The sequence below is a fragment of the Grampus griseus genome (genome assembly GCF_964374135.1).
Source record: "Grampus griseus genome assembly, chromosome: 7".
Lineage (NCBI taxonomy): Eukaryota > Metazoa > Chordata > Mammalia > Artiodactyla > Delphinidae > Grampus > Grampus griseus.
The window spans coordinates 94,537,452-94,562,475 of NC_139001.1; the positions used below are offsets into that span (position 1 = coordinate 94,537,452).

The window sequence follows — 25,024 nt, forward strand, 5'->3', positions numbered from 1 at the left end:
GCTGGAACTGCAGACCGCCACGGTCACTGCTGTACCCCTAGCCTGGGCTGAGCATACAGTGGTGCCTCAGGGACAACTGTGGAAGAAATACAGAACTACCATTTTTAGAGGTTACTATGTCCCCCCAAATTCATATGCTGAAATCCTAAGGAGGTGGTGTTAGTAAATGGGCCTTTGGGAGGTGATACGGTCATGAGGGTGGAGACCTCATAAATAGGAACAGTGCTTTTATAAAAGAAATTCCACAGAACTCCCTAGCGCCTTCCACCGTACGAAGATACCATGAGAAGTCTGCGACCTCACCTGACCATGCTGCCACCCTGATCTCAGACTTTCAGCCTCCCAAAATGTAAGCAATACATATCTGCTACTTATAAGCCACCCAGGCTGTGATGATTTGGTACAGCAGCCTGGGCGGACTGAGACGGAGGTCTTATTCTGCTTAGAGCACATAGCATGTCCTGTCTCCTTCAACAACTAGTCAAGATTTTCATCAACTAACTACAGTACGTGATTTTAGGTAAAGCTTAGAATCTCACTCAACAGGCAGTGGTGATTTTTATGTATTTGATAGTAAGAGGGCATTATTATTTTCTCCCAGAGCTCAAAAAGAAGTGAAACTGAAAATGTTTTGTTTGGCTATTCCACAAAAGCCTTAGCACAGCATCAATCAAACCTGGTCTATCGCCTGTTTTTGTACGGCCTTCTAGCTAAGAATGTTCTTTACATTTTTAAATGGTTAGAAAAAAAAGAGGGAGAATATTTTGTGATGTGAAAATTATACGGAATTCAACTCTCAGTGTTCAAAAATAAAGTTTTATTTGAACTAGCCAAACCTAGTTGCTTCTGTACGTCTATGACTGATTTCACACAGTAGCAGTAGACTTGGTAGCTGCAACAGAGACCACATGGTCAAGCAAAGCCTAAAATATTTACTATCTGGCTCTTTACAGAAAAAGCCTCCTGACCACTGTTTTGGAGTGCATAAAGAATGACCAATCGGAAGAAAGGAATCAATACTAAAACAGAATTTATTGATTTTGGTTACATTTATTTCATCACTGATTCTCAAAACACTGATGTAAATTTAACTCATGACTGGCCAATGAAAAAGCACTATTTTCTGTTGTTATGTATCAGGAATAATTCTGAATGGCTCTTACTGGACCAATAAGCATACAAGTAAATGAAGATAGAGCCCACATTTTAGAATCAGATGACGGCAATGACTTTTAAGCATCTGATTCACTTTCTTTCTTCCTTTCCCCACTAGGAGGAAGTCCATCTTCCAATTATTTTTACATCAGTGCATATTGCAGAAAAAAAGAATGCAAACACCAGATAGGATTTTCCAGGAAGAGCAACAGTAAACTGTCATTTTAGTGTGATGATTTTCACATCAGAGCTCAGCACTATTTGTCTAGACAAGGAAGAAAAGAGAGAGGGGAAGCAAGGTGGAAGGAGCACGGGCCAGGACCACAGAGTTAAATACAAACCGACCCCAGAAACAGTGTCCTTCTTATGGATTCCCATGTGGCTCTCAAGGAACATTCGATCCTCACAGTGACTAGATATATATGTATAAACAACTGAATCGCTTTGCTGTACACCTGAAACTAACACAACACTGCAAAACAACTATACTTCAATTAAAAAAAAAAGAAAACAGCTGGGATGATGGTGGCAACGCTTGCCAAGGTCACTACAGGAGAGGGGCGGAGGGGATGGAGGGACTCACACTGACAACTGGGGCTGGGGAAGGTTCAGCTCCCTCAAGAGGGCCAGAGCTGGGATTCCAAGGTGAGAGCGCCCTGAGCAGGCACAGCAGGGAGAAACAGGCCACCCTCATCAGAGAAACCTTTGCCTTGAAGGCTCTGGCTACCTCCACTTGTTTGTCATTGACTGACCGTCTCTAGCTTGTGACTCTATATTGAACTTGGAGTTTTAGTGGTGTTATTTTAAATGTGGATAACTAAAACAAACCCTGATGAGGAAAGATGCCTGGCAGGAGCCTCACTCCTGAAATCTTGGACTTTTATTACATGGGGCCTATATGTACGCTACGTGAGGCTGGCTTCTACTCAACGGAAGGCTACAGAATGAATGATGGGATGCGTGAGATACTTATAACTCTACATGCTTATACTTGAAGCTTTGGTTTGGGAGTTGTCTGGTTTTTTTTTAGCTTATCTGGGTTTGTCTTATAAACCCAAGGCAGGAGACTGATCTCTGTCTAGGACAGAGGAGGCTGAACAATTATAGTCTTCCCTCTTCAATCACTTTCTACACCTGTGTGTTTTGGAATTGGGTGTGTGCCGGTAGTATTGATGCTGTTCCTCTAATGTCTTCTGTGTGTCTGGAGCATCAAGAACAGACTGATGACTTAAAAAGATATTTGCCTCGCGGCCCGAGGCAGCTGGCCTCCTCACAGGGCTGGCTGCAGCAATGCCAGAGGATTCCTGGAACATTCTCTCTGCACTAAGCCACACTATTACGAGATGGACGCCCACAACCTCCTTGCCAGGACCTACTTCCTAATTTGGAGTTTGATGTAAAACACGGTATATCTTGGACTATTTGCATCTCACTTTCCTGTGTGTTGTCCATGCTCAGCAAAGGCCTCACATGAAGCAAAATGGATATGAGTTTTGCAGTACCTAGCAGAATACTAGTCACATGTAGGTATTTAATAAATGTTTCATCGAATGTCCTGGGTCGCTATATAAATTGGACAGAATTTATAAATATTTTTCCAAGATCAACAGGAATCACAGATTTGCTCCTAAATAAAAAAACCAACTGATAACTTTACATTTAATAGAATTCTTATCATCTTCCATCACCCAAGATGAATACAGAGAGCGCCGACAATTTCTAATCTTTAAAAGGGAAAGAAATGGGCAAGAAACTTTCTAGAGGACCTGCTTGGCCTTTGGATGAGATCTTAGCTGCCTGAGACCACAAAGACGGCAGCACTGAAGTCCTAACAGACCTCCTGCCAGCTAATATCATTAACACAGATGATTTATTAAAGAAAGGAGGGATAAAACACTCTTCCATAAAATCCCCTCAGAGAAAATATGCCTTTTCATCCAACAAGAACCAAATACCAATCAATGGTGACCATTTTAATAATAAAATCATCCTTTTTAATTGACCTAAACGCTACCACTGAGAATATATTTCCACCCAAACAGCCCTGCTTAATCATGAGAATATGTAAGTCTAGGGACGCTCAGTTCCTTTTGCACATTTATCAGATGCCTGTCAGTCACAAAACGCCAGAGAAAAACAGCTCTTTCTTTTTTTCAGTGCTGTAGCTAAAAAGAAAAAAAAAGTTTGCTTATTTACAAGGTCTATTAGCAACAAGAAATATGGCTACTCCCATAGAGCAGAGAACATTTATGGCGGCCCATGATTCATGAAGATTTCAAAAAAGCAACAAACCAAAAAACAGGAAAACACCTGATGCAGAAGGTAGAGTGCTATCCTGGACCAAACCCAGATTTTTACCTTGCTTTTTTATGAAACCGCAGACACACCTCATTTTATTGTGCTTCACATTTTTGCACTTTGCACATACTACACTTTTTACGAATTAAAGGTTTGTGGCAACCCTGCCTTGTCGGAGGTTGGGTAGCATTTTTTAGCAATAAAGTATATAAACTTTTTTTTCCCTTTCCAGTTTTATATTGAAATATAATTGACACACAGCACAGAATATGTTTCAGGTGTACAGCATAATGATTTGATTTATATACAACATGGAATGACTACCACAAGTTTAGTGAACAACCATCATCGTAGAGATACAAAATAAAATTTTTTTTCCTTGTGATAAGAGCTCTTGGGTTGTACTTACTTATCTTAGAGCTGCAAGTTTATACCTTTTGACTACCACTCCCCCAACTCCCCCTCCCCCCATCCCCTTCCTCTGGTAACCACAAGTCTGATCTCTTTGTCCATGACTTTGTCTTTGTTTTCGAAGTATAACTGACCTATGGCACTATGCCAGTTCCTGGTGTGTAGTATAATGATTCCGTATTTCTGTACATTACAAAACGATCACCATGATAAGTCTAGTTACCATCTGTCACCACACAAAGATATTACAATATTATTGATTATATTCTCACACTGTGCATTTCATACCTGTGAAAGGATTTTTAAAATTAAGGTATGTACATTGGGGTATGTGTCCTTTATACAATGGAATATTACTCAGCCATAAAAAGGAACAAAACTGGGTCATTTGTAGAGATGTGGATGGACCCAGAGTCTTTCATACAGAGTGAAGTAAGCCAGAAAGAGAAAAACAAATATCATATATTAACGCATCTATGTGGAACCTAGAAAAATGGTACAGATGAACCTATTTGTAGGGCAGGAATAGAGATGTAGACGTAGAGAACGGACCTGTGGACACATGGGGGGAAGGGGAGGGTGGGACGAATTGGGAGATTAGGTTTGACATAAATACACTACCATGTGTAAAACAGATAGCTAGTGGGAACATGCTGCATAGCACAGGGAGTTCAGCTCGGTGCTGTGTGACAACCTAGATGGGTGGGATGGGTGGGGGGGGGGGGAGGGAGGTCCAAGAGGGAGGGGATACAGGTATACATATAGCTGATTCACTTCACTGTACAGCAGAAGCTAACTCAACATTGTAAAGCAATTATGTTCCAATAAATAAATAAAGGTGTGTATTTTTTTAATACCTAATGCTGTCGCACACAATAGACTATAGTATAGTATAAACATAACTTTCATGTGCACTGGGAAACCAAACATATCGTGTGACTCACTTTATTGTGATACTCGCTTTATTGTAGTGGCCTGGAGTCAAACCCTCAGTATCTTTGAGGTCTGCCTGTGTATCCAAAAGGCAATGAAAAGTGGGTAGTCTCCTCTCAATGAATCCCTTCACTCTGCCCAAGACCATTTCACTGCCCAGTGAGAAAATCACTGCCACTGCAAAGAAATTCCACAACAATGGGTGTTTCCCCCAACTCTGTTTTTGAGAAGATTCTTAATATTTTGAATTTTCATTGTTTTCTTTTCTATTATGGTTTATTACAGGATGTTGAATATACTTTCCTGTGCTACAAAACAGGACCTGTGGTTTATCCATTCTATATATAATAGTTTGCATCTGCTCATCCCAAACTCCCAGTCCATCCCTCCCCCACCCTCACCCCCACAATCCCCAGCAACCACAAGTGTGTTCTCTATGTCTGTAAGTCTGTTTTGTAGATAAGTTCATTTGTATCATATTTTAATTTATTTACTTATTTTAAAAAATTAACTTATTTTTGGCTGCGTTGGATCTTCATTGCTGTGCACAGGCTTTCTCTAGTTGTGGCGAGCGGGGGCTACTTTTTGTTGTGGTGTGCAGGCTTCTCATTGTCGTGGCTTCTCTTGTTGCGGAGCATGGGCTCTAGGCATGCGGGCTTCAGTAGTTGTGGCGTGCCGGCTCAGTAGTTGTGGCTTGCGGGCTCTACAGCACAGGCTCAGTAGTTGTGGCACACGGGCTTAGTTGCTCTGTGGCATGTGGGATCTTCCTGGACCATGGCTCAAACCCGTGTCCCCTGCATTGGCAGGTGGATTCCTAACCACTGTGCCACCAGGGAAGCCCCCGTGTCATATTTTAGATTCCACATATAAGTGATATTATACGGTATTTGTCTTTCTCTTTCTCACTTACTTTGCTTAGCTTTGATGATAATCTCTAGATCCATCCATATAGCTGCAAAATGCATTACCATTAAGTGCCCAACATACAAACCTTCAAGTTGCAAACTTTCAGAGATGAGAACATATTATAAACCTATTACAGTACAGTACTATATAGCCGATTGAGTTAGTTGGGTACCTAGGCTAACTTTGCTGGACTTATGAACAAATTGGATTTATGAATGCACTCTCGGAATGGAACTCATTGGTATGTAGTGGACTTACTGTATTTCATTCTTCTTACTGTATTTCATTCTTCATGGCTGAGTAATATTCCATTTAAATATATACCACATCTTCTTTATCCATTCATACATCGATGGACGTTTAGGTTGTTTCCATGTCTTGGCTATTGTAAATAGTGCTGCTATGAATATAGGGGTGCAGGTATCTTTTCGAATTTGAGTTTTGTCCAGATACATGCCCAGGAGTGGGACTGTCGGATTGTGTGGCAGCTCTAGTTTTAGTTTTCTGAGGAATCTCCATACTGTTCTCCATAGTGGCTGCACTAAATTACATTCCCACCCTCAGTGTAAGAAGGTTCCCTTTTCTCCACACCCTCTCCAGCATTTGTTATTTATAGACTTTTTTTTTTTTAATAGACTTTTTAACGATGGCCATTCTTACTGGTGTGAGGTGGTACCTCACTGTTGTTTTCATTTGCATTTCTCTAATAATTAGTGATGTTGAGCATCCTTTCAGGTGCCTACTGGCCATCTGTATGTCTTATTTGGAGAAATGTCTATTCAGGTCTTTTGCCCATTTTTTGATTGGGTTGTTAGATTAATCCCTTATTGAACACACCATTTGCAAGTATTTTCTCCCAGTCTGTAGGTTGTCTTTTCATTTTGTTTATGGTTTCCTTTGCTGTGCAAAAGCTTATAAGTTAAATTAGGTCCCATTTGTTTATTTTTGCTTTTATTTCTATTGCCTTGGGAGACTGACCCAAGAAAACATTGCTACGATTTATGTCAGAGAATGTTTTGCCTATGTTCTCTTCCAGGAGTTTAATGGTATCATGCCTTATATTTAAGCCTTTAAGCCACTTTGAGTTTATTTTCGTGTATGGTGTGAGGGTGTGTTCTAGCTTCACTGATTTACATGCAGCTGTCCAACTTTTCCAACACCACTTGCTGAAGAGACTGTCTTTTCCCCACTGTAGATTCTTGCCTCCTTTGTTGAAGATTAATTAACCGTAGGTGTGCGGGTTTATTTCTGGGCTCTCTGTTCTGTTCCACTGATCCATATGTCTGTTTCTGTGCCAATACCATGCTGTTTTGATTACTGTAGCCTTCTAGTATTGTCTGAAGTCTGGGAGGGTTATGCCTCCTGCTTTGTTCTCTTTCCTTAGGATTGCTTTGACAATTCTGGGTCTTTTATGGCTCCATATAAATTCTAGGATTGTTTGTTCTAGTTATGTGAAAAATGTCATGGGTAATTTCATACGGATCAAATTAAATCTGTAGATTGCTTTGGGTATTATGGTCATTTTAACAATATTATGAATTTTCATTTCTTTCAATTCTAGAGGACTTCCAATCTGGAATAACCTTGGACATTAAAGTTAATAATACTAAACTATAAACTAACCTGAAATGGAGAAACCTAGGTCAGGCCATTAAAGATGCATTTATTGGTTAAGTTAAAGAACACATCAAAACATCTCTTTACAGAATAACAACAGAAAAGAAACATATGAAGGGACTTCCAAGTTCTACTAACTGAAAGATTTCAGAGTGCTCTCTTAGGAAGGTGATTCAAAACAAAACGTAGGTCAATACATACTACCAGTTGGTAAAGCTGGTACTAATTTCATGATTTTTACCCAAATTCATGACCATTGACACTATTAAATAATTATGGGGCTTCCCTGGTGGCGCAGTGGTTGAGAGCCCGCCTGCCGATGCAGGGGACACGGGTTCGTGCCCCGGTCCGGGAAGATCCCACATGCTGTAGAGCGGCTGGGCCTGTGAGCCATGGCCACTGAGCCTGCGCGTCTGGAGCCTGTGCTCCGCAACGGGAGAGGCCACAACAATGAGACGCCCGCGTACCGCAAAACAAAAACAAAAACAAAAACAATTATGATGTTTAGTTAAATGTATTCACCTTTTAAAATTCATTGGAAAATTTTATAGACCACAAATAAAAGACAGTATCAACTGTAATAAATGGAAGACACAAAAAAAGCACATTACTATTCTTCCCCTTTTTTGTGATTATTATTTTTGACTATACTCCGTTAAAAGTTACTACAAAATAATTCCCTGTGCTTATCTATTTTATACATAGTCATTTGTATTTCAATACAATACCCCTATCTTGCCCCATGCCCCTTTCCTCGCCCCACTGGTAACCACTAGTTTGTTTTCTGTATCTGTGAGTCTGTTTCTCTTTTGCTGAATACGTTCATTTTATTTTTTAGATTTGGCATATAACTGATATCATACCACATGTGTCTTTCTGTCTGACTTACTTCAGTAAGCATAATATCCTCTAGGATATTGCTGCAAATGGAAGAATTTCATTCTTTTTTTTTAATCACTGAGTAGTATTCCACTGTATATATATGCCACTTCTTCTTTATCAATTTGTCTATTGAAGGACCCTTAGGTTGTTTCCATACCTTGGCTATTGAAAATAGTGCTGATATGAACACTGGGGTGCACATGTCTTTCTGAAATAGTGTTTTCAACTTTTTTGGATATACACCACAGCAGTGGAATTGCTGTGTCATATGGTAGCTCTTTTTTAGGTTTTTGAGGAACCTTCATACTGTTTTCATAGCAGCTATACCCATTTACTTTCCCACCATGCTGTTTGGGTTACTAAAGCTTTGTAGTATAGACCAGCGGTCCCCAACCTTTCTGACACCAGGGACCGGTTTCATGGAAGACAATTTTTTCACGGATCAGGGATGGGGATAGTTCAGGCTGTAATGCGAGTGATGGGAGTGGCAGATGAAGCTTCACTCACTCACCTGCCTGCCGCTCACCTCCTGCTGTGTGGCCTGGTTCCTAGCAGGTTGCAGACCAGGACTGGTCCGCAGCCTGGGGGTCAGGGACCCGTGGTATAGACTGAATGAAGTCAGGAAGCGAAATACCTCCAGCTTTGTTCTTTTTCCTTGGACTGCTTGGCAATTCAGGTTCTTCTGTGGTTCCACATAAATTTTAGGAATATTTGTTCTAGTTCTGTGAAAAATGTTACGGGCATTTTGACAGGGATCACATTAAATCTGTAGATTGCTTTGAGTGGCATGGCCATGTTAAAAATATTAATTCTTCCAATCCACGAGCGCAGGGTATCTTTCCATTTCTTTGTATCATCTTCATTTTCCTTCATCAATGTTTTACAGTTTTCAGAGTATAGGTTTTTCACCTCCTTGGTTAAGTTTATTCCCAGGAATTTTATACTTTTTGAAGCGATTTTAAACAGGATTGTTTTTTTACTTTCTCTTTCTGATAGTTCATTATTAATGTATAGAAAAGCAACAGATTTCTGTATATTGATATCATATCCTAAAACTTCTCTGAATTTATTAGCTCTAATAGCTTTTTGGTGGAGACTTAAGGGTTTTCTACATAAAGTATTATGTCATCTGCAAATAGTGACAGTTTTACTTTTTCCTTCCAGTTTGGATGCTTTTCTTTTCTTTTCTTTTCTTTTTTTTTTTTTTTTGTCTATTGTGGCTAGGACTTCTAATACTATGTTAAATTGAAGTGGCGAGAGGGGGCATCCTTGTCTTGTTCCTAAATTTAGAGGAAAAGCTTTCACCTTTTCAACACTGAGTATGATGTTAGCTGTGGGTTTGTCATAAATGGCCTTTATTATGCTGAGATATGTTACATCTATAACCAATTTGATGAGTGTTTTTACCATAAATGGATGTCGTTTTGTCAACTGCTTTTTCTACTTCTAGTGAGATGATCATGTGATTTTTATCCTTTTGTTTGTTAATGTGGTATATATCACACTGAATGATTTGTGAATACTGAACCATCCTTGTGTCCCTGGAATAAATCTCTCTTAATCATGGTGTATGATTCTTTTTATATAATGTTGGATTTGGTTTGCTAATATACTGTTGAGGATTTCTGCATCTATATTCATCAAAGGTATTGGCCTGTGATCATCTTTTTTTGTAGTGTCTTTTCTGGTTTTTGTGTCAGGGTAATGGTGGAATTATAGAATGAATTTGGGAGTGTTCCTTCCTCTTCAATTTTGTTTTTGAAATAGTTTGAGAAGGGTAAGTATTAGTTTTTCTTTACGTGTTTGGTAGAATTCCCCTGTGAGGCTGCCTAATCCTAGACTTTTGTTTGCTGGGAGTTTTTCTTTGTTTTACAAATTCAATTTCACTACCAGAGATCGGTCTGTTCAAATGGTCTGTTTCTTCTTGATTCGGTCTTGGCGTGTTGTATGTTTCTAGAAATTTGTCCATTTCTTACAGGTTGTTCACTTTGTTGGCATTTAACTGTTCATAGTACTCTTATGATTTTTTGGATCCCTGCTGTACTGGTTATTCCTCCTCTTTCATTTCTTCTTTTGTTTATTTGGGTCCTCTCTCTTTTCTTCTTGGTGAGCCTGGATAAAGGTTTATCAATTTTATTTAACTTTTCAAACAACTAGCTCTTGGTTTCATTGATCTTTTCTATTTTTTTGGTCTCTATTTTATTTATTTCCTCTCTGATCTTTATTATTTTCCAACTTCTGCTGACTCTGGGCTTTGTTCTCCTTTTTCTAATTCTTTTAGGTGGTAAGTGGGGTTGTTTGAGAATTTTCTTGTTCCTTGACGAAGGCTCATATCACCATAAACTTCCCTCTTTAAACTGCTTTTGCTGCATCCCATACATTTTAGAGACTGTATTTCCATTTTCGTTTGTCTCAAGGTATTTTCTGACTTCCTCTTTTTTTCTTTGATCCATTGCTTTTTTCAGTGGCATGTTGTTTAGTCGCATGTGTTTGTTCTTTTCCCATTTTTCTTTCTGCAATTGATTTCTAGTTTCATACCGTTGGGGTCAGAAAAAATGCTTGATATAATTTCTATCCTCTTGAACTTGTTGAGACTTGTTTTGTGGCCTAGCGTGTGATTTATCCTGGAGATGTTCCATGTACACTTGAAGAGAATGTGCATTCTGCTGTTTTCAGATGTGATGACCTGTAGATATCTATTAAGCCCAACTGCTCTATTGTGTCATTTAAGATCACTGTTGCCTTACTGATTTTTGGTCTGGATGATCTGTCCAGTGATGTAAGTGGGGTGTTAAAGTCCCCTACTATTATTGTCAATTTCTCCCTTTACGTCCGTTAGTATTTGCTTTATGTATTTGGGTGCTCCTGTACTGGATGCATACATGTTAACCGGTGTACTACCTTCTTCTTGTATTGATCCCTTTATCGTTATATAATGCTCTTCTTTGTCTTTTATTATAGGCTTTGTTTTAAAAGTCTATTTTGTCTGATATGAATACTGCTATCCCAATTTCTTGCCATTTCTGTTTGCATGAAATATCTTTTTCTATCCCCTAACTTTCAGTCTGTGTGTGTCTTTAGCTTTAAAGTGAGTATCTTGTAGGCAGCATTTAGACAGATCTTTTTTAAATCCAATCAGCCACCCTATGTGTTTTGATTGGAGCATTTAGTTCAATGACATTTAAAGTAATTATTGATAGATATGTACTTACTGCCATTTTATTACTTGTTTTCTGGGTTTTTTTTTTTTGGTAGTTCTCTGTTCATTTCTTCTTCTTTTTGTTTCTTCCCTTGTGGTTTGATGATTTTCTTTAGTAGTATGCTTCTGTTCCTTTCTTTATATGTTTTGTGTATCTATTGTAGGTTTTGGATTTGTGATTACCATGGGGTTCTACGTTGACTGTAACTATATCTACTTGTTTTAAATTGGTATTCATTTAAGTTCAAACTCATTCTAACGGATCTGTATTTTTTACTCCTTCGCCACATTTTGTGTTTTTGATGTCATATTTTAATCTTCATGCTTCTCCCCTTATTGCTTTTATAATTTTTTTGTCTTTTAATCTTCATACTGGCTTATTTAACTGGTTGATCTTCAGTACTTACTATATATGTGGCTTTCCCAGGGGGATTTTCCCTTTCCTATAGATTCTTACTTCTTTTCCACTTAGCGAAGACCCTTTAACATTTCTTTTAGGGTTGGTTCAGTATTGATGAACTCTTAGTTTTTGCTTGTCTGAGTTCTTTATCGCTCCTATTCTAAGTGATAATCTTGTTGGGTAGCATATCCTAGGTTGCAGGTTCTTCCCTTTCAGCACTTTGAATATATCATGCCACTCCCTTCTGGCTTGCAAAGTTACTGCAGAAAAATCAGCGGATAGCCTTATGGGGTTCCACTGTATGCCTTATTTTTCTCTTGCTGTCTTTAGAATTCTCTCTTTAACTTTTATCATTTTAATTATGATATGTCTTCATGTGGGTCTGTTTGGGTTCATCTTGACTGGGACCCTCTGTGCTTCCTGTACATGGATATCTGTTTCCTTCTTCAGATTTGGAATGCTTTCAGCCATAATCTCCTCAAATACATTTTAGATTTCCTTTTCTCTCCCTCTCTCAGACACCTATAATGTGAATGTTGGTAGACTTAATGTAATCCCAGAGATCCCTTAAACTGTTCTCATTTTTTAAAATTTGTTTTTCTTTTTACTGCTCTGATTGGGCAATTTCCATTATTCTATCTTCCAGACGAGTTAGGTATACTTCTATTTCACTTAGTCTATTATTCATCCCTTCTAGTGTGTCTTTTTTTTCATTTCACTTATTGAATTTTTCATTTTCGTTGGGTCTTTTTTATACTTTCTAGTTCCTGGTTAAAACTCTAACTGTGTTCATCTACTCTTTACTCTAGTTTAGTTAACATTCTTATTACCAATGCTTTGATTTCTTTATGCAGTAATTTGTTTATTTCTGTTTCATTATTTTTTCAGGGGTTTTCTCCTGTTCTTTCGATTGAGACCAGTTCCTCTGCCTTTTCATTTTGCTAAACTTTCTCTGCCTCTATGAATTTAGGTGAAAAAGTGACCTACTGCAGTCTTGAAGGGGTGTTCTTACATGGGAGTACCCCTATACAGGGTGCGTGTGCCCAGTGCCTTTGGCGGGAGAGCTGGATTTGATGTGAATGCAAGTCACCCTTTCCTCAGGGTGTGCTAGCAGCTATCACCTTGGTATGGGTGGGGCTGGAGATGAAGGGGCCAGAGCTGAAGGCGGGTGTGAGGTGGGGCTTCCTCTCTGCTCGGTGGCCATCACCTCCCTATCAGGGGTGGAGTCTGATGCCAAGGTGCTGAAGTAGAAGCCCTGAGGTTCAGGCCCGAGCTGGCTCTGTTCCTTTAAGTGTGTGCTTTCCCTTCTCCCAGCACTGGGACCCTTACCCCAGAGGACGAGGGAGTGCTGAAGCAAGGACAGAGGATGCAGGCTCTCAGCTTGTGTAGCTTGACCACAGAGATCTGAGCTGTCTCCAGTGCACTGTCTGTACAGGCACCAACAATTGTTTCCCTCGCTCTGCTCAGATGCAGCCTTGGGTCCAAGTACCCTTTTGCCCCTCACAGTCATTCATTGCCCCCAATCTCCTCCACCCCTGCCTTGCTGCGGCACCCTTGGCAGGTGGAGCCTGCGTGACCTCTCAGCACGTACTGGAGGGTGAGTTGTGGTTGAGTGGCCGCCGTCAGAGGTCTGGGCTGCTTCTGATGCACTGCTTGAGTAAGCGCCAACAATGGCCACCGCCTCCCTCACTGCCCAGGCTCCATCCTGGGACCAGGTCGCCTCTGTGTCACACAGTCTTCTCTCTCGTGTGGCCACCCCAGCTCCAGTGCCATCTTGTGACATGGAGTAAGTGGGGCTAGAGCATTTGCTGGGCTAGGGCTGGCACGTGCTGAGGCAGCTGCAAGAAACCTCTGTCCGTCCTCTCTGCCCTGCCTCAGGAGCAAGCCAGGGCACACATGCTCCACACAAGCAGGGTCTAGGCCTTCCACAGCTCTCCTGTTGGTGCCAGTGGTCCTCCAACCTAAAAAGGGGGCTTGTTTCCCCTGTGTATAACTCCACGACTCAGGTGCCCAATCTGTGGCTCTCACCGCTCACTTCCCAGGGCAGGTCTCCACTTATGCAATCTCCCTTTTCCTCTGAGTCCCCTCCCAGGGGTCCCTACCTGATCCCTTTTCTTCCCTTCCTACCCGATTACATGTGAATCTTTCTTACAGTCTTGGTTGTACAGGAGTCTTTCTGCCAGCTTCCAGTTGGTTTTCAATGAGAATTGTTCCACAGTTAGATGTATTCTGGATGTGTACATAGGGGGAGGCGAGTCCCACATCGTCCTACTGGGCCATCTTGATCAATCCTCCATATTACTCTTCTTTAATAAGAATTACTAAACTCAAACTAGGTATTTTTTTTGCCTGCTGAACATTGAGACTTACAGCTACTCTCATGCAAGTGTTAAAAGTAGTGTTGGAGATACAGTAGTATCAAACGAAGCCTTTTTTAGAAAGATTGAAAGGAAATTGAAAAAATTTAAAAACTTCATTATATAATTCAATGTTATTTAGTGTCATGCTTGTAAAATTGTTTCAAATGTTGGTCCATGTAAAATTGTTTCAAATACTAAACCATGGTCTCAAACCCACAAGAGGGAAACAGTGAGATCTTCTACTAATAAAAACTGTACACACAGTAACACATGCACTCTGGTGATACTAAGCATGAGGCTTATCTTTAAAAGTACAAGACCCCAGCATTCAGACAAGTTACGCCCAGATTTCTCTTCTAAGGATGACAAGAATACCGATGGGGGAAAGGGACAGAGAAATAAGTCATCAACTCAAACCTAAGGAACACAAGAAATGACCCTGTCCATAGCTTATCAAAATCATTATTTGATTAAACAGATGAGATTAGTGTAGACAGACTGACAGAGGCAAGCTAAGTGTTAGGGAAGGTAAAAAGGAGGTTGGATACATGTTTTCTATTTTTAAAAGAAATCAATGAAAATAATGAATAGCACTTGAAAGTCAAAAGGCACCGAGGAGAATCTGAACTTCAATTAGGAATGAGAAACACTCTATACAGGGAAGCAGCCGCACAGCACAGGGGGATCAGCTCCGTGCTTTGTGACCACCTAGAGGGGTGGGACAGGGAGGGTGGGAGGGAGACACAAGAGGGAGGAGATATGGAGATATATGTATATGTATAGCTCTTTCACTTTGTTATACAGCAGAAACTAATACACTGTTGTAAAGCAATTATACTCCAATAAAGATGTTAAAAATAGAGACAATTACTAAAAAAAAGATAATATTTGATAAGCTTTTTCTACCAGCAACCATGTAACCCTTGTTAAAGAAATAAAAAGCTCTAAAAACTTAAGAACAGTACGTAGCACTTACTGGTAATGAACCCAGGATGGTCCAAGAGTTTTCTTGAATTGAGCGAGTCCTACAATATCAATATAAATGAGCTCAACAATTCTGTCTCCTACAGTTGGGCAGCCAGATCGGTTTCCTACAACCTTCTTCATTATTCTAGAGAAAGGACAGGAGAGGGGAAAAAAAATACAATTTACTGCAAGGTACTGCACTTAGCAACTTTAATAGGTAAATAAACATCCCAAGAATCCTTATCAGGGAGGATGGCATGGCCCTTCCCAGTCAGCTGCCTAACCAAGTTCTGCCCACTCATCACGTCCATCCAAAGCCTCAATTCTGACTCTTGCAAAAGCAAATGGTTGTATACAAACACAGCCTTGGAAACCAAGGGAGATCTGGGTCTCAATCTGTCTCCATTTAATTTGCTGGTCAAGAAGATTAGGGAGGTCTTTAAGTACTGGTGACAGGGCCAGATGTGTTTTATTTAAACAGATCATTGTAGAAGCAGCATGAAGCAGTGGGTCCCAAACATGCCTGCACATTAGAATCACCTGGGGATCTTTTCCAACTTCCCAAGCCCAGACCATATCCCAGACTAATTAAATCACACTCCACTGTCTAGCAGCTGTGAGATCTTAGAAAGTAACTTAACTTCTCTGAATCTTTCCTCACACACACACACACACACACAAAACAGGATTGGATACAGAGAAGACGGTAGGACAGCAACCTCTCAGGAATTCTTCAGGTAGTTAAATTAGGTATTCAGTGGAAAGTACCTATGTATACTAGATACTCAGTACCTATTAGTTTCTCCCAGAGACTGTTCTTCTCATACAGCCCTTACTGACCTCCTAAATGTCTTCCATTTCTAGCCTCTACAATATAAACTTCTTTCTGTACTGTCCTGTACTGTTTGCAAATTTCTTTTATGTCTAATTTTTCCTTCTGACTAGAATGTATCACAGAACTGGCACTATAGTTTATAAGTTTTCATTATCCTTCCTTCCATCCACCCACCCATACAAACCCACCCTTGCACTGAGACAACATGCTTGATCGTACATCAATTTCACATGGGTGGGGCAAATAAGTGCTACCCATACTGCCATTCACCCAGAAATCAGTCATCATTGGCCTTTGTATCCCTGCTCACACCCCGTAACAGTCCTTCACCAGATTATGGACACCCTACTCCAAAGGGCAAGAGTCATCAATAGGGCTCTGCCCTAGAGCTCCATACTGACACTGCCCCAGGCACCCTTTTCTCCACTGGGTTTCTGAAAGAGGTAGGTTCCATAGAACCAATTTCTTCCCAACGATTTGAAAATGTTTTCTGTAAAGGCCCAGGTAGTAAACACTTGCATCTCTGCAGGCCACACATTCTCCGTCACAGCTATTCAGCTCTGCTCTTGGAGAAGGAAAGCAGCCACGGGTGTGGCTTTGGGCCCGGGATACTTGATTAGCAAAAAACGCACAGGACTGCATTTGTCCTGCTCAGCCATCGTCGCTGACTCCTGGTCCACCCTGTATTCAGTGGTTCCCAAACCTGCCTGCACTTTGGAATTACCTGGAAGCATCAACAGATACTTATGCCTGAGTCCTACCCCCATAGGTTGTCATTTAGTTAGTCTGGGATATGGTCTGGGCTTAGGGAGCCTAAAAAGATCCCCAGGGGATTCTAATGTGCAGGCATGTTTGGGAACCACTGCTCCATGCTGCTTCTACAAGTATCTACTCAAATAAAACACATCTGGCCCTGTCACCAGGGCCTAAAGACCTCCATAATCTTCTTGACCAGCAAATTGAGTCTCTGCCTGGTAGATCCCTAATATGCCTTTTTGGAGCTCCCTGGGGAGCGCCTATCCCCAGAGCTCCCACTGTACTCCATTTCTTTACCCCCGACTCATTCATTCATCCTTTCACTCATTTGTTCAGTAAATAGTTATGGGCACCCACTGTGTGCCAGGCACTGTTCTAGGTGCTCAATACACAGTGGTGAGCAATATTCACAGATTCTGCACTCCCTGCGCTGAGCAGCCTCACCTCAATTAGAATTAATCACATTGCAATTAGTGTCAATATTGTGCAACGTATCAGTGGTAATTATCAAAAGGTTGGCATCTCCTTGGCCACACACTGGTCATCTCTGTATGTCCCATACCAAGAAGCAGCCCACAGAGAGCGCAGAAGGAATGAACGCTCAACGTATGAAGGCACCCACTTCGTACGTTGTGTTCCCCAGTGTGTTTTAAAAGAAGCGGGAGGAAGGCAACAGGAGGCAGCTGTTAAAGGGACAAAAGTGGTGAAGGGCTCAGAAGACCTCAGGTTTATCGAGTTCTGAACGGAGCACTGTGGTCTGGTGGTCAAGAGCACAGTCTTTGAGGTCAGACAGACAGAGGGCTCAAATCCTGGCTCTTCCACGTACTCTCCATGGGACTTTGAGGAAATCTTTTTTGGTCTGAATCTCAGTTTCCTCATCTTTAAAATGCAGAAAGCAACAGTGCCTACTTCCAGGTTTGCACTAAGGACTAAAAAACATAAAACATGTAAAACACTTAGTAACTGGTGCATGGGAAGCGCTCAACAAATGTTAGCTTTTTTTTTTTAATATTTATTTATTTTGGCTGCTGCGGGTCTTAGTTGCAGCACACGGGATCTTTGTTGAAGCATGCAGGATCCTTAGTTGCGGCATGCAGACTCTTAGTTACGGCATGCATGAGGGTTCTAGTTCCCCGACCACGGATGGAAGCCGGGTCCCCTGCGTTGGAAGCGTGGAATCTTACCCACTGGACCACCAGGGAAAACCCCCAAATGTTAGCTCTTAATAGGCATCATCACTGTTATGGTTGTCGTAACTGTTGATACTACCACTGTAACTAAAGCCCGGCTCGTGGTTTCAGTGTATGGAAATCATTTAACAAAAAGAGAGCTGACGTTATTTTACGGATATTACTGCTTTCATCCCGATACTGCAACTAATCCGTTGTGGACCTCAGACTTAACACAAGTGACCTCTCTGGGCATCAATGTTTTAGACAATAAAGTAGGAGCAGGGTGAGACATACATTGTCTTAACACCTCTTCCATTTCTAGAATGTTCCTTCAAGCCATTTCTCTTGGAACAGTTGACATATTGCTAGATGTTAACTTGGCTGTTGGGCAGAGAGTCTCCATGGGCAGTTATCCAAAAAGGAGGGAAAGGGCTCTAAGCATTTCTGCTTAGCCAGTCGTGTCAATCTAAAAGGGATTAAGAGAGGGCTTGAGCTAGAAGCACATTTCAGTGAAATCAAAAAACCCAGGCAGAGTTGAAAGTGGGCTAACTGAAATAGGATTGGATCAGGGCTTTCGAGAAACTCATTCTATCCAAATTAAATTGCAAACAGGAACCTGCCCCGTTTGAAGATTTAGAAAGCTTGCTGTTGAGTGGGGAAGAGTATGAGTTTCAGCAAGAGACAGGGAATTAGGAAAGTCAATAATGTTGCCTGCTGCAGATGCTGGAAGCACCTGTAACAGCAAAGAATAAGTTCCTTAGTTTGAATTTTCTGGCATTCATTTATCAAGCCTCTGGAGCCTGCAGCTACAATGAAAACATATTAGCCTTTTCACAGTGTATGTATTTAGCTTCTGAAAATAATCTTCTTATCTCCTGTTTCATGAATTATCACTTTCATTTTCCTCCACAAGAAATTACACACCAAGAGAGGGCTTTAAGAGTTTACAATTTCTTTTTTGTATTCTGATTTTAAAATTGAAAAATAATCTCCTTACTCCTTGAGCTCCGCCAGTGAAGCTGAAATCCTAATGTCATGGCCCAGTAAGTACAGAGATGTAATTAAATCACTCCACTGAACTAATTCACCAAGAGGGCCACCACTGAAAGCTGTCTCTGCAATCTTAAATCCAGATTCCTTAGTCAGGAGGCCCAGGTGAACAAGGACCTGAAAAAACAAAAAAAGAAAAAAAAAAAAAAAGAAGAAGAGGCACATACTGATTCCCGTCAGACAAAGTACAAACTCCACAGTAACCTACCCAAAAGCCACCACCAATTCCAAAGTCATGTTTACGTTCTAATGAAATCTCCACATGGGGTAAACCATTTTTCTAGAAGGTACAGAGAACGGAAGGAAATGATTTTTCATTGTTGTTTTAGAGGAATAAAGTCATTACTGCATTTGGTATGAGTATGAGGTAGGGACAGATAATCCTGTTTTCCAAAAGTGGGGTACATTTGGAAAATCGGAACCAAAGGGGAATCAAGCAGGACGATAAAATATCTTTTAACTATATTGGGCTTTTTTCCCACAGCTGGAATACGTTTAAGCTTTTAACACAGAAAATTTCAAACACTAACAAAAGCTGACATGACAATATAGTCAATTCCACTGTAGTCAACAATTATTAACTTCAACAATGATTAACTCCTGACAAGTCTTATTTAATGTACATCCCTCATTTTCTCCCAACCCCTCTAGCTTATCTTGCAGCAAATCCTAGACAGCCCAACCTTTCACCTGTAAATAGTTCAGTTGGCATTTCTAAAAGAAACAAACTTTCACTTAAAAAACATAACCGTAACATCACCCAACGCCCCTGACATAGCTATTAAATCCTTAGTATTACCCAATATCCAGTTAGTCTATACACTTGCTCAATTGTCACTTATTTTTTTCAAGAGCAGTTGGTTGAGTCAAGTCAAATAAAGTGCACAAATTGTAATGCCTCATACATCTCTTCCTTAACCTACAGTGGTGCCCGATTATCCTTTTTTTGGGGGATAGAGGCTGGTAATTTATTTGTCAAAGAAATTGGGTTGCATTTCCAATAGAGCCTCTCACACTCTAGATTTTGCTGACTGTGTAACAGATTCTTCTGTCCCCTGTGTTTATGGTAAATTAGTAATCAGATCTGCAGCCATGATCAAATTTGTATTTGATTTTTGGGGCAATACTACTTCGCAGGTGGTGACGTGTACTTCCAGTGGTGAGAACGAAATCTGGGTGTTTCTGTTTTGTGATGTTAGCAGCTACTGATGATCACTAGCCAGATGCAATAATCCATTAGGGGTTGCAAATGGTGATATTCTATCATTCCTCCTGCATTTATTAGCTGCAATACTTCTATAAAGAGAAACTACCCCTCACGAAGGACAGCTTACATAGAAAAAACCTGGCAAATACTTGATTTTTTACTTGACAGTTTTCAAAATAACTAATTTGATCTTTAGCGTACTCTAATGATGACCAATGAGGATTTTAAATATATATATATCTCATTATAAAATCATGAATATAAGTATATTTGATGTGTTTCAATAACTGCAGTTATTATTCTTACTCATTACCAAATTGTACCATCTTGGGCAATGGGAGACTATTAAAGTTGGCTTCTAAGTTCTTTGACAAAACCCAGTAGTCTTCAATAGTTTCTTTGCTCTCTGACACGACAAGGCGTTCCAAGCTCATCTGGTACAATGTCTGTCTCAGGCCTTAATCAGCCATTTTTCCAAGAACCTTTTAGGCCATTTAGTGAAAATGGTATTTAAAGATCAAAGTCTGGTGCCTAGCATACTCTAGATGATCACTGTTTACAGGCCTTTTCAGTGGACATAGCTAGAAAATTTATTTTTCCTCAAGGATAAAAATAATCATGAGTTCACACTGGTTTTTCCAATTCAAACCCAGGATTACAGGAGCTTTATCAATTTTTATAACATTATCCATCTCACATCTGTTACTTCCTTTCTCTCTCCCACACTGAAAATTCCACTTCTCCAGGACACTAACACAATTGCTAATTTGCTTTATTCCAAGACACATAATGGATTCGGAAGGAGAATATCAACACCACCACCTCTTACAGGATTAGAAAAATTGTTTTAAGATATTTTTGCAGTTTTTTTTTTATCATGTGTGATATCCCATCAGAAACGTTCAAAGTACTGTGCTCTGAAGTCACTAAGAACAGCCCTTCTCTGTGTAAAGTAAAAGTAAAAGAGGACACGTGGTCAGTTCATTTGCTTTATTTTTTCCTTATGATTTTGTTTTGTAATTAAATTGTTTTACACTTAAGTAAAATGATTCCAGTGTCAAATCTACAAAGCAAGATATATTCAGAGAAGTCTAGTTTCTATACTTGTTGCCTCCACACTACCCCCTCTGACTCCCCTTATTAGACATCTTTTTATTGTGGTAAAACATACATAAGCTTTACCATTTTAACCATTTTTAAGTGTACAGTTCAGTGGCATTAAGTACACTCACACTGTCGTGCAACCATTACCACCATCCATCTCCTTTATTGTTAATTGCATGCTTTGCTATTCCATTTAAAAAATCTGAGCAAGAAGCATATATGTATATCATGTATACATTATATATGTGTATATATGTGTGTGCATATGTATATATCTATAGGTACATATGTAGGTGTAGATACAGATATATAGATAAATTCCTTCTTCCTTTTAAAAATAATGTTCACTATTCTCCACCTACCATGTCTTCACATAACAATATATCCTGGAGATAACTGCAGAGGATTATATAGAAATTACTCTTTCTTTTCATAGCCCACCTGGATCTGTGACCACATACTCTTTCCTGGAGGACTCTTTAATGCCAGGATGTCTGGTCCTGCTGTCTCATAAACTCAAGGGATCTAAGCAAAACTGACTCATTAAACTGTGACTTGGGGTTCTGCACGTGTATCTGTATTTTTGCCCCAAAGGTATCAAATTAGTCAAATTAGGAATACTAAACTCATTTTTCATTTATTTTTAGATATGGGAACAGATTGTTTACTTTTCTCGTTTATTCTTCATCAGAATAGTTCATCTAACGTCATGGCCACTTGATGTATAACTAATAGGAACATAAGCAGAAGCACCACCAAACAGAACAGCAATGAAACTCACCAGTTAGTTGCCCAAATCCCAGAGCTGACACATACCAAGAATATGAAATTGTCATGATGATGTCAACAGGAAGTTCTTCCAGATTGTATTCGGGTAAAGAGCAGAGAATTACATTTCCTGATGCCACTGACACAGAGTCAGAGGGTTCATAGCAAAATCTTACAAGCAGATATTCTGCCTGGCTTCACCCAAGAAACATGTGTACCAGTTCCTGCTAAGTATAATTACTGTAACCGGGGAAAACGACAGCCCCAAACAATGGCTGTACAAGAAGAGACTGCACAGATTCACCCTGAGGGAATATCATTTGAGACATGACATTTCTCTTAGCCTGTCTTCACAAAAATCAAATTTTCAAGAAAACTGGCACCCAACTGAAGTGAATTAATCAGAAACTCACTTTCTTCCGCTTTCTCTTTTCAAGATTCTGCTTCTCTGCCAAGGACCTGATTGCCTGGATCCACGCATCAGCCATTCGCCGGATCCGTAGCCTCATCCATCGGAATTCTTCATGCTTTTTCATCATACTGTAGAGAATATTAAAATCCGTACGAATCTCTGCCTAGAAACAGAAATTTAATAAAAATGAGTAGAAGATAAGAGGTCCAAAAGCATAATGGTTTTCATGATGTGACATTTGAAAACTTGAAAGAGACTGTCAATTAAACACAGGGCTTCAAAAGCCTGGTCTGCTGAATAGCTTTGCTTGAAGCGCCCAGGACTGCAAATTGAGGCAAAGGCCTCTTGACTGCTGCGCTGCTATAAGGGACATCATTAAAAAATCAGAAGTGGAGAAAGGCAGCACAGACTTGCAAAGCCCTGAGCTACGTCAAAAATGCATATTTTACAGGGAATGTGCTTGATACACCTTGAAATTCTCTGCACCCGAATTTACTGGCCCCTTGATCTACTGCAGGGTAGCAGACTCCTGGGAAAACTGAAGTCAATTATTAACAGGCTACCTGCCATTGTGTAGGCTGCCAAAAAGCCTCATTCTGTCCACAAAGTTAAGTAGGGAAATAAATGCTCATCCTCTAGTTTTGTCCCAATCCAAACAAACAGAAGTTTATTATTTTCTAAGGAATTTAAAAGCCAGGAATACCATTTTCCTACAGTAACTGAATAAAATTTCAAATTCAAGCCAAAAGGGCTTCCCTGGTGGTGCAGTGGTTAAGAATCCGCCTGCCAATGCAGGGGACACGGGTTCGAGCCCCGGTCTGGGAGCAACTAAGCCCGTGTGCCATAACTACTGAGCCTGTGTTCTAGAGCCCGCAAGCCACAACTACTGAGCCTGCGCTCTAGAGCCCGTGAGCCACAGCTACTGAAGCCCACACACCTACAGCCCATGCTCCGCAACAAGAGAAGCCACCGCAACGAGAAGCCCGTGCACCACAACGAAGAGTCGCCCCCGCTCACTGCAACTAGAGAAAGCCCACGTGCAGCAGCAAAGACCCAACACAGTCAAAAATTAAAAAAAAAAAAATTCAAGCCAAAATAACTTAAAAGTCAGGAAGACTATTTTTCTAAGATGGCTGGATGCAACCAGCAATTGAAATAACAGAGAAAAATAATAACACTAGTATTTTTTTCATATAACATCTAAATAAAACATTCACTAAATCCATCTTTCAGCAGTTACCATAGTTCACTCCAACACTCATCTGACCATGTCCTTGACTCAACAGTTTCCCAAGAATGCCATGGTCTAAGCGAGGCTCGGCAAACTCTGGCTCTTGGACCAAATCCCCCTCGCTATGTAAAGTTTTATCAGAACACAGTCACGCCCACTCATTTACACATTGCCTACGGCTGCCCTGTGCCACCGGTCAGAACTGAGTAGTTGCAACAGAGATCTGGCCTGCAAAGATGAAAATATTTAGTATCTGGCCTGTCACAGAAAAAAATTAGCTGATCCCTGGGGTGAAGAATAAAGACTTGAGCTTTTAATACAAAGCTTTTCCAGCCCCTACCTACCTTTCCCATTTCATCTTCATTCCAGCTCATCCAAACCCCTATGGCCTTGTCCCACTGAACCAGGCTCTACTCCCTGAAAATGCCACACTCTTGTACAGGCACCTGTCCCCCTGCCACCAGAGACATCTTTCTCTCCTTGACCTGGTATAAACTCATTCAGCGCTTTAAATTCAACTCCAAGGTCATCTTCTCTTTACATGCTCTCCTGACCCATGCAGGCTGAGATCGCCACTTCTTTATTAATTTCCATGGGCCTATGTTTCAGTGTTGACACGGTCATTATTTACAACCATCACCTTCATTATTAAATCACTGGGCGCCTCCATGTCTGGCACCAGGTCTTATTTGTATCAGTAGCCTATCACGTAGGAAACCTCAGAGAACCGCTCAATAAATAAACATATGCTAACTGGTTGACTGATTTGGTCACTCAGACTTCCACAGGGCTGGGGATAGAAGTTCTTCCGTTTACCGTTATTTCAGATTACAGCTGGCAGAAGACTCCACATGTATCACTTGGCATCATACTCAAATCACAAGCCTAGTAAGAGGTTTCCAAAATCACTTACCATTGAATTATGATCAGCTTCTTCGTAGGGATTTTTTGCTCTCCAAGGTAAATGAGGACACCAATTTTCAACCTGAAAAATAGAAATCAGAGACACTGAGTATGCTGGTGCATCTGTAAATGAATTAATGTCTGTGCAAAGTTCCAAGCACAGTTCCTGGTACACAGGAAGTGGGTTAAGTGGGTTATTACTATTACCGGTCAGACTCCCACACTTTTAGCTAGCCATCCAGAGGCAGGGCCCCTCTCAGATGAAACAATAAGTAGCCAAGGTCCCAAGGAGCGTATCATGACACTTCACATCTGTCCTTCAAAGACTTCACAGTGACTGATTCCTTAATCATTTAATCCTCGAACTTCTACACAGAAGGAGAGGGGGGTCTTGCAGCAGAAAGTTAAAAGACTTGAACACTGCTGCCAGGGAATGGGAATGCAAAGGTGCCTCTGTGC

At 40.5% G+C, this 25,024-nt stretch overlaps 1 protein-coding gene across 1 annotated transcript in view; it reads right to left on the reverse strand.

Annotated features, from left to right (window-relative positions):
- The window catches only part of MGAT5 (alpha-1,6-mannosylglycoprotein 6-beta-N-acetylglucosaminyltransferase), a gene marked incomplete at both ends in the record, with an annotated part of 224,113 nt that overhangs the window by 109,361 nt on the left and 89,728 nt on the right, over positions 1-25,024 (reverse strand). The window contains 4 exons of the mRNA XM_082659049.1: positions 15,138-15,272; positions 18,888-19,057; positions 22,433-22,594; positions 24,576-24,647. Coding sequence (XP_082515175.1) covers positions 15,138-15,272; positions 18,888-19,057; positions 22,433-22,594; positions 24,576-24,647 — 539 coding nt within the window. The remainder of the gene's footprint in view (positions 1-15,137; positions 15,273-18,887; positions 19,058-22,432; positions 22,595-24,575; positions 24,648-25,024) is intronic.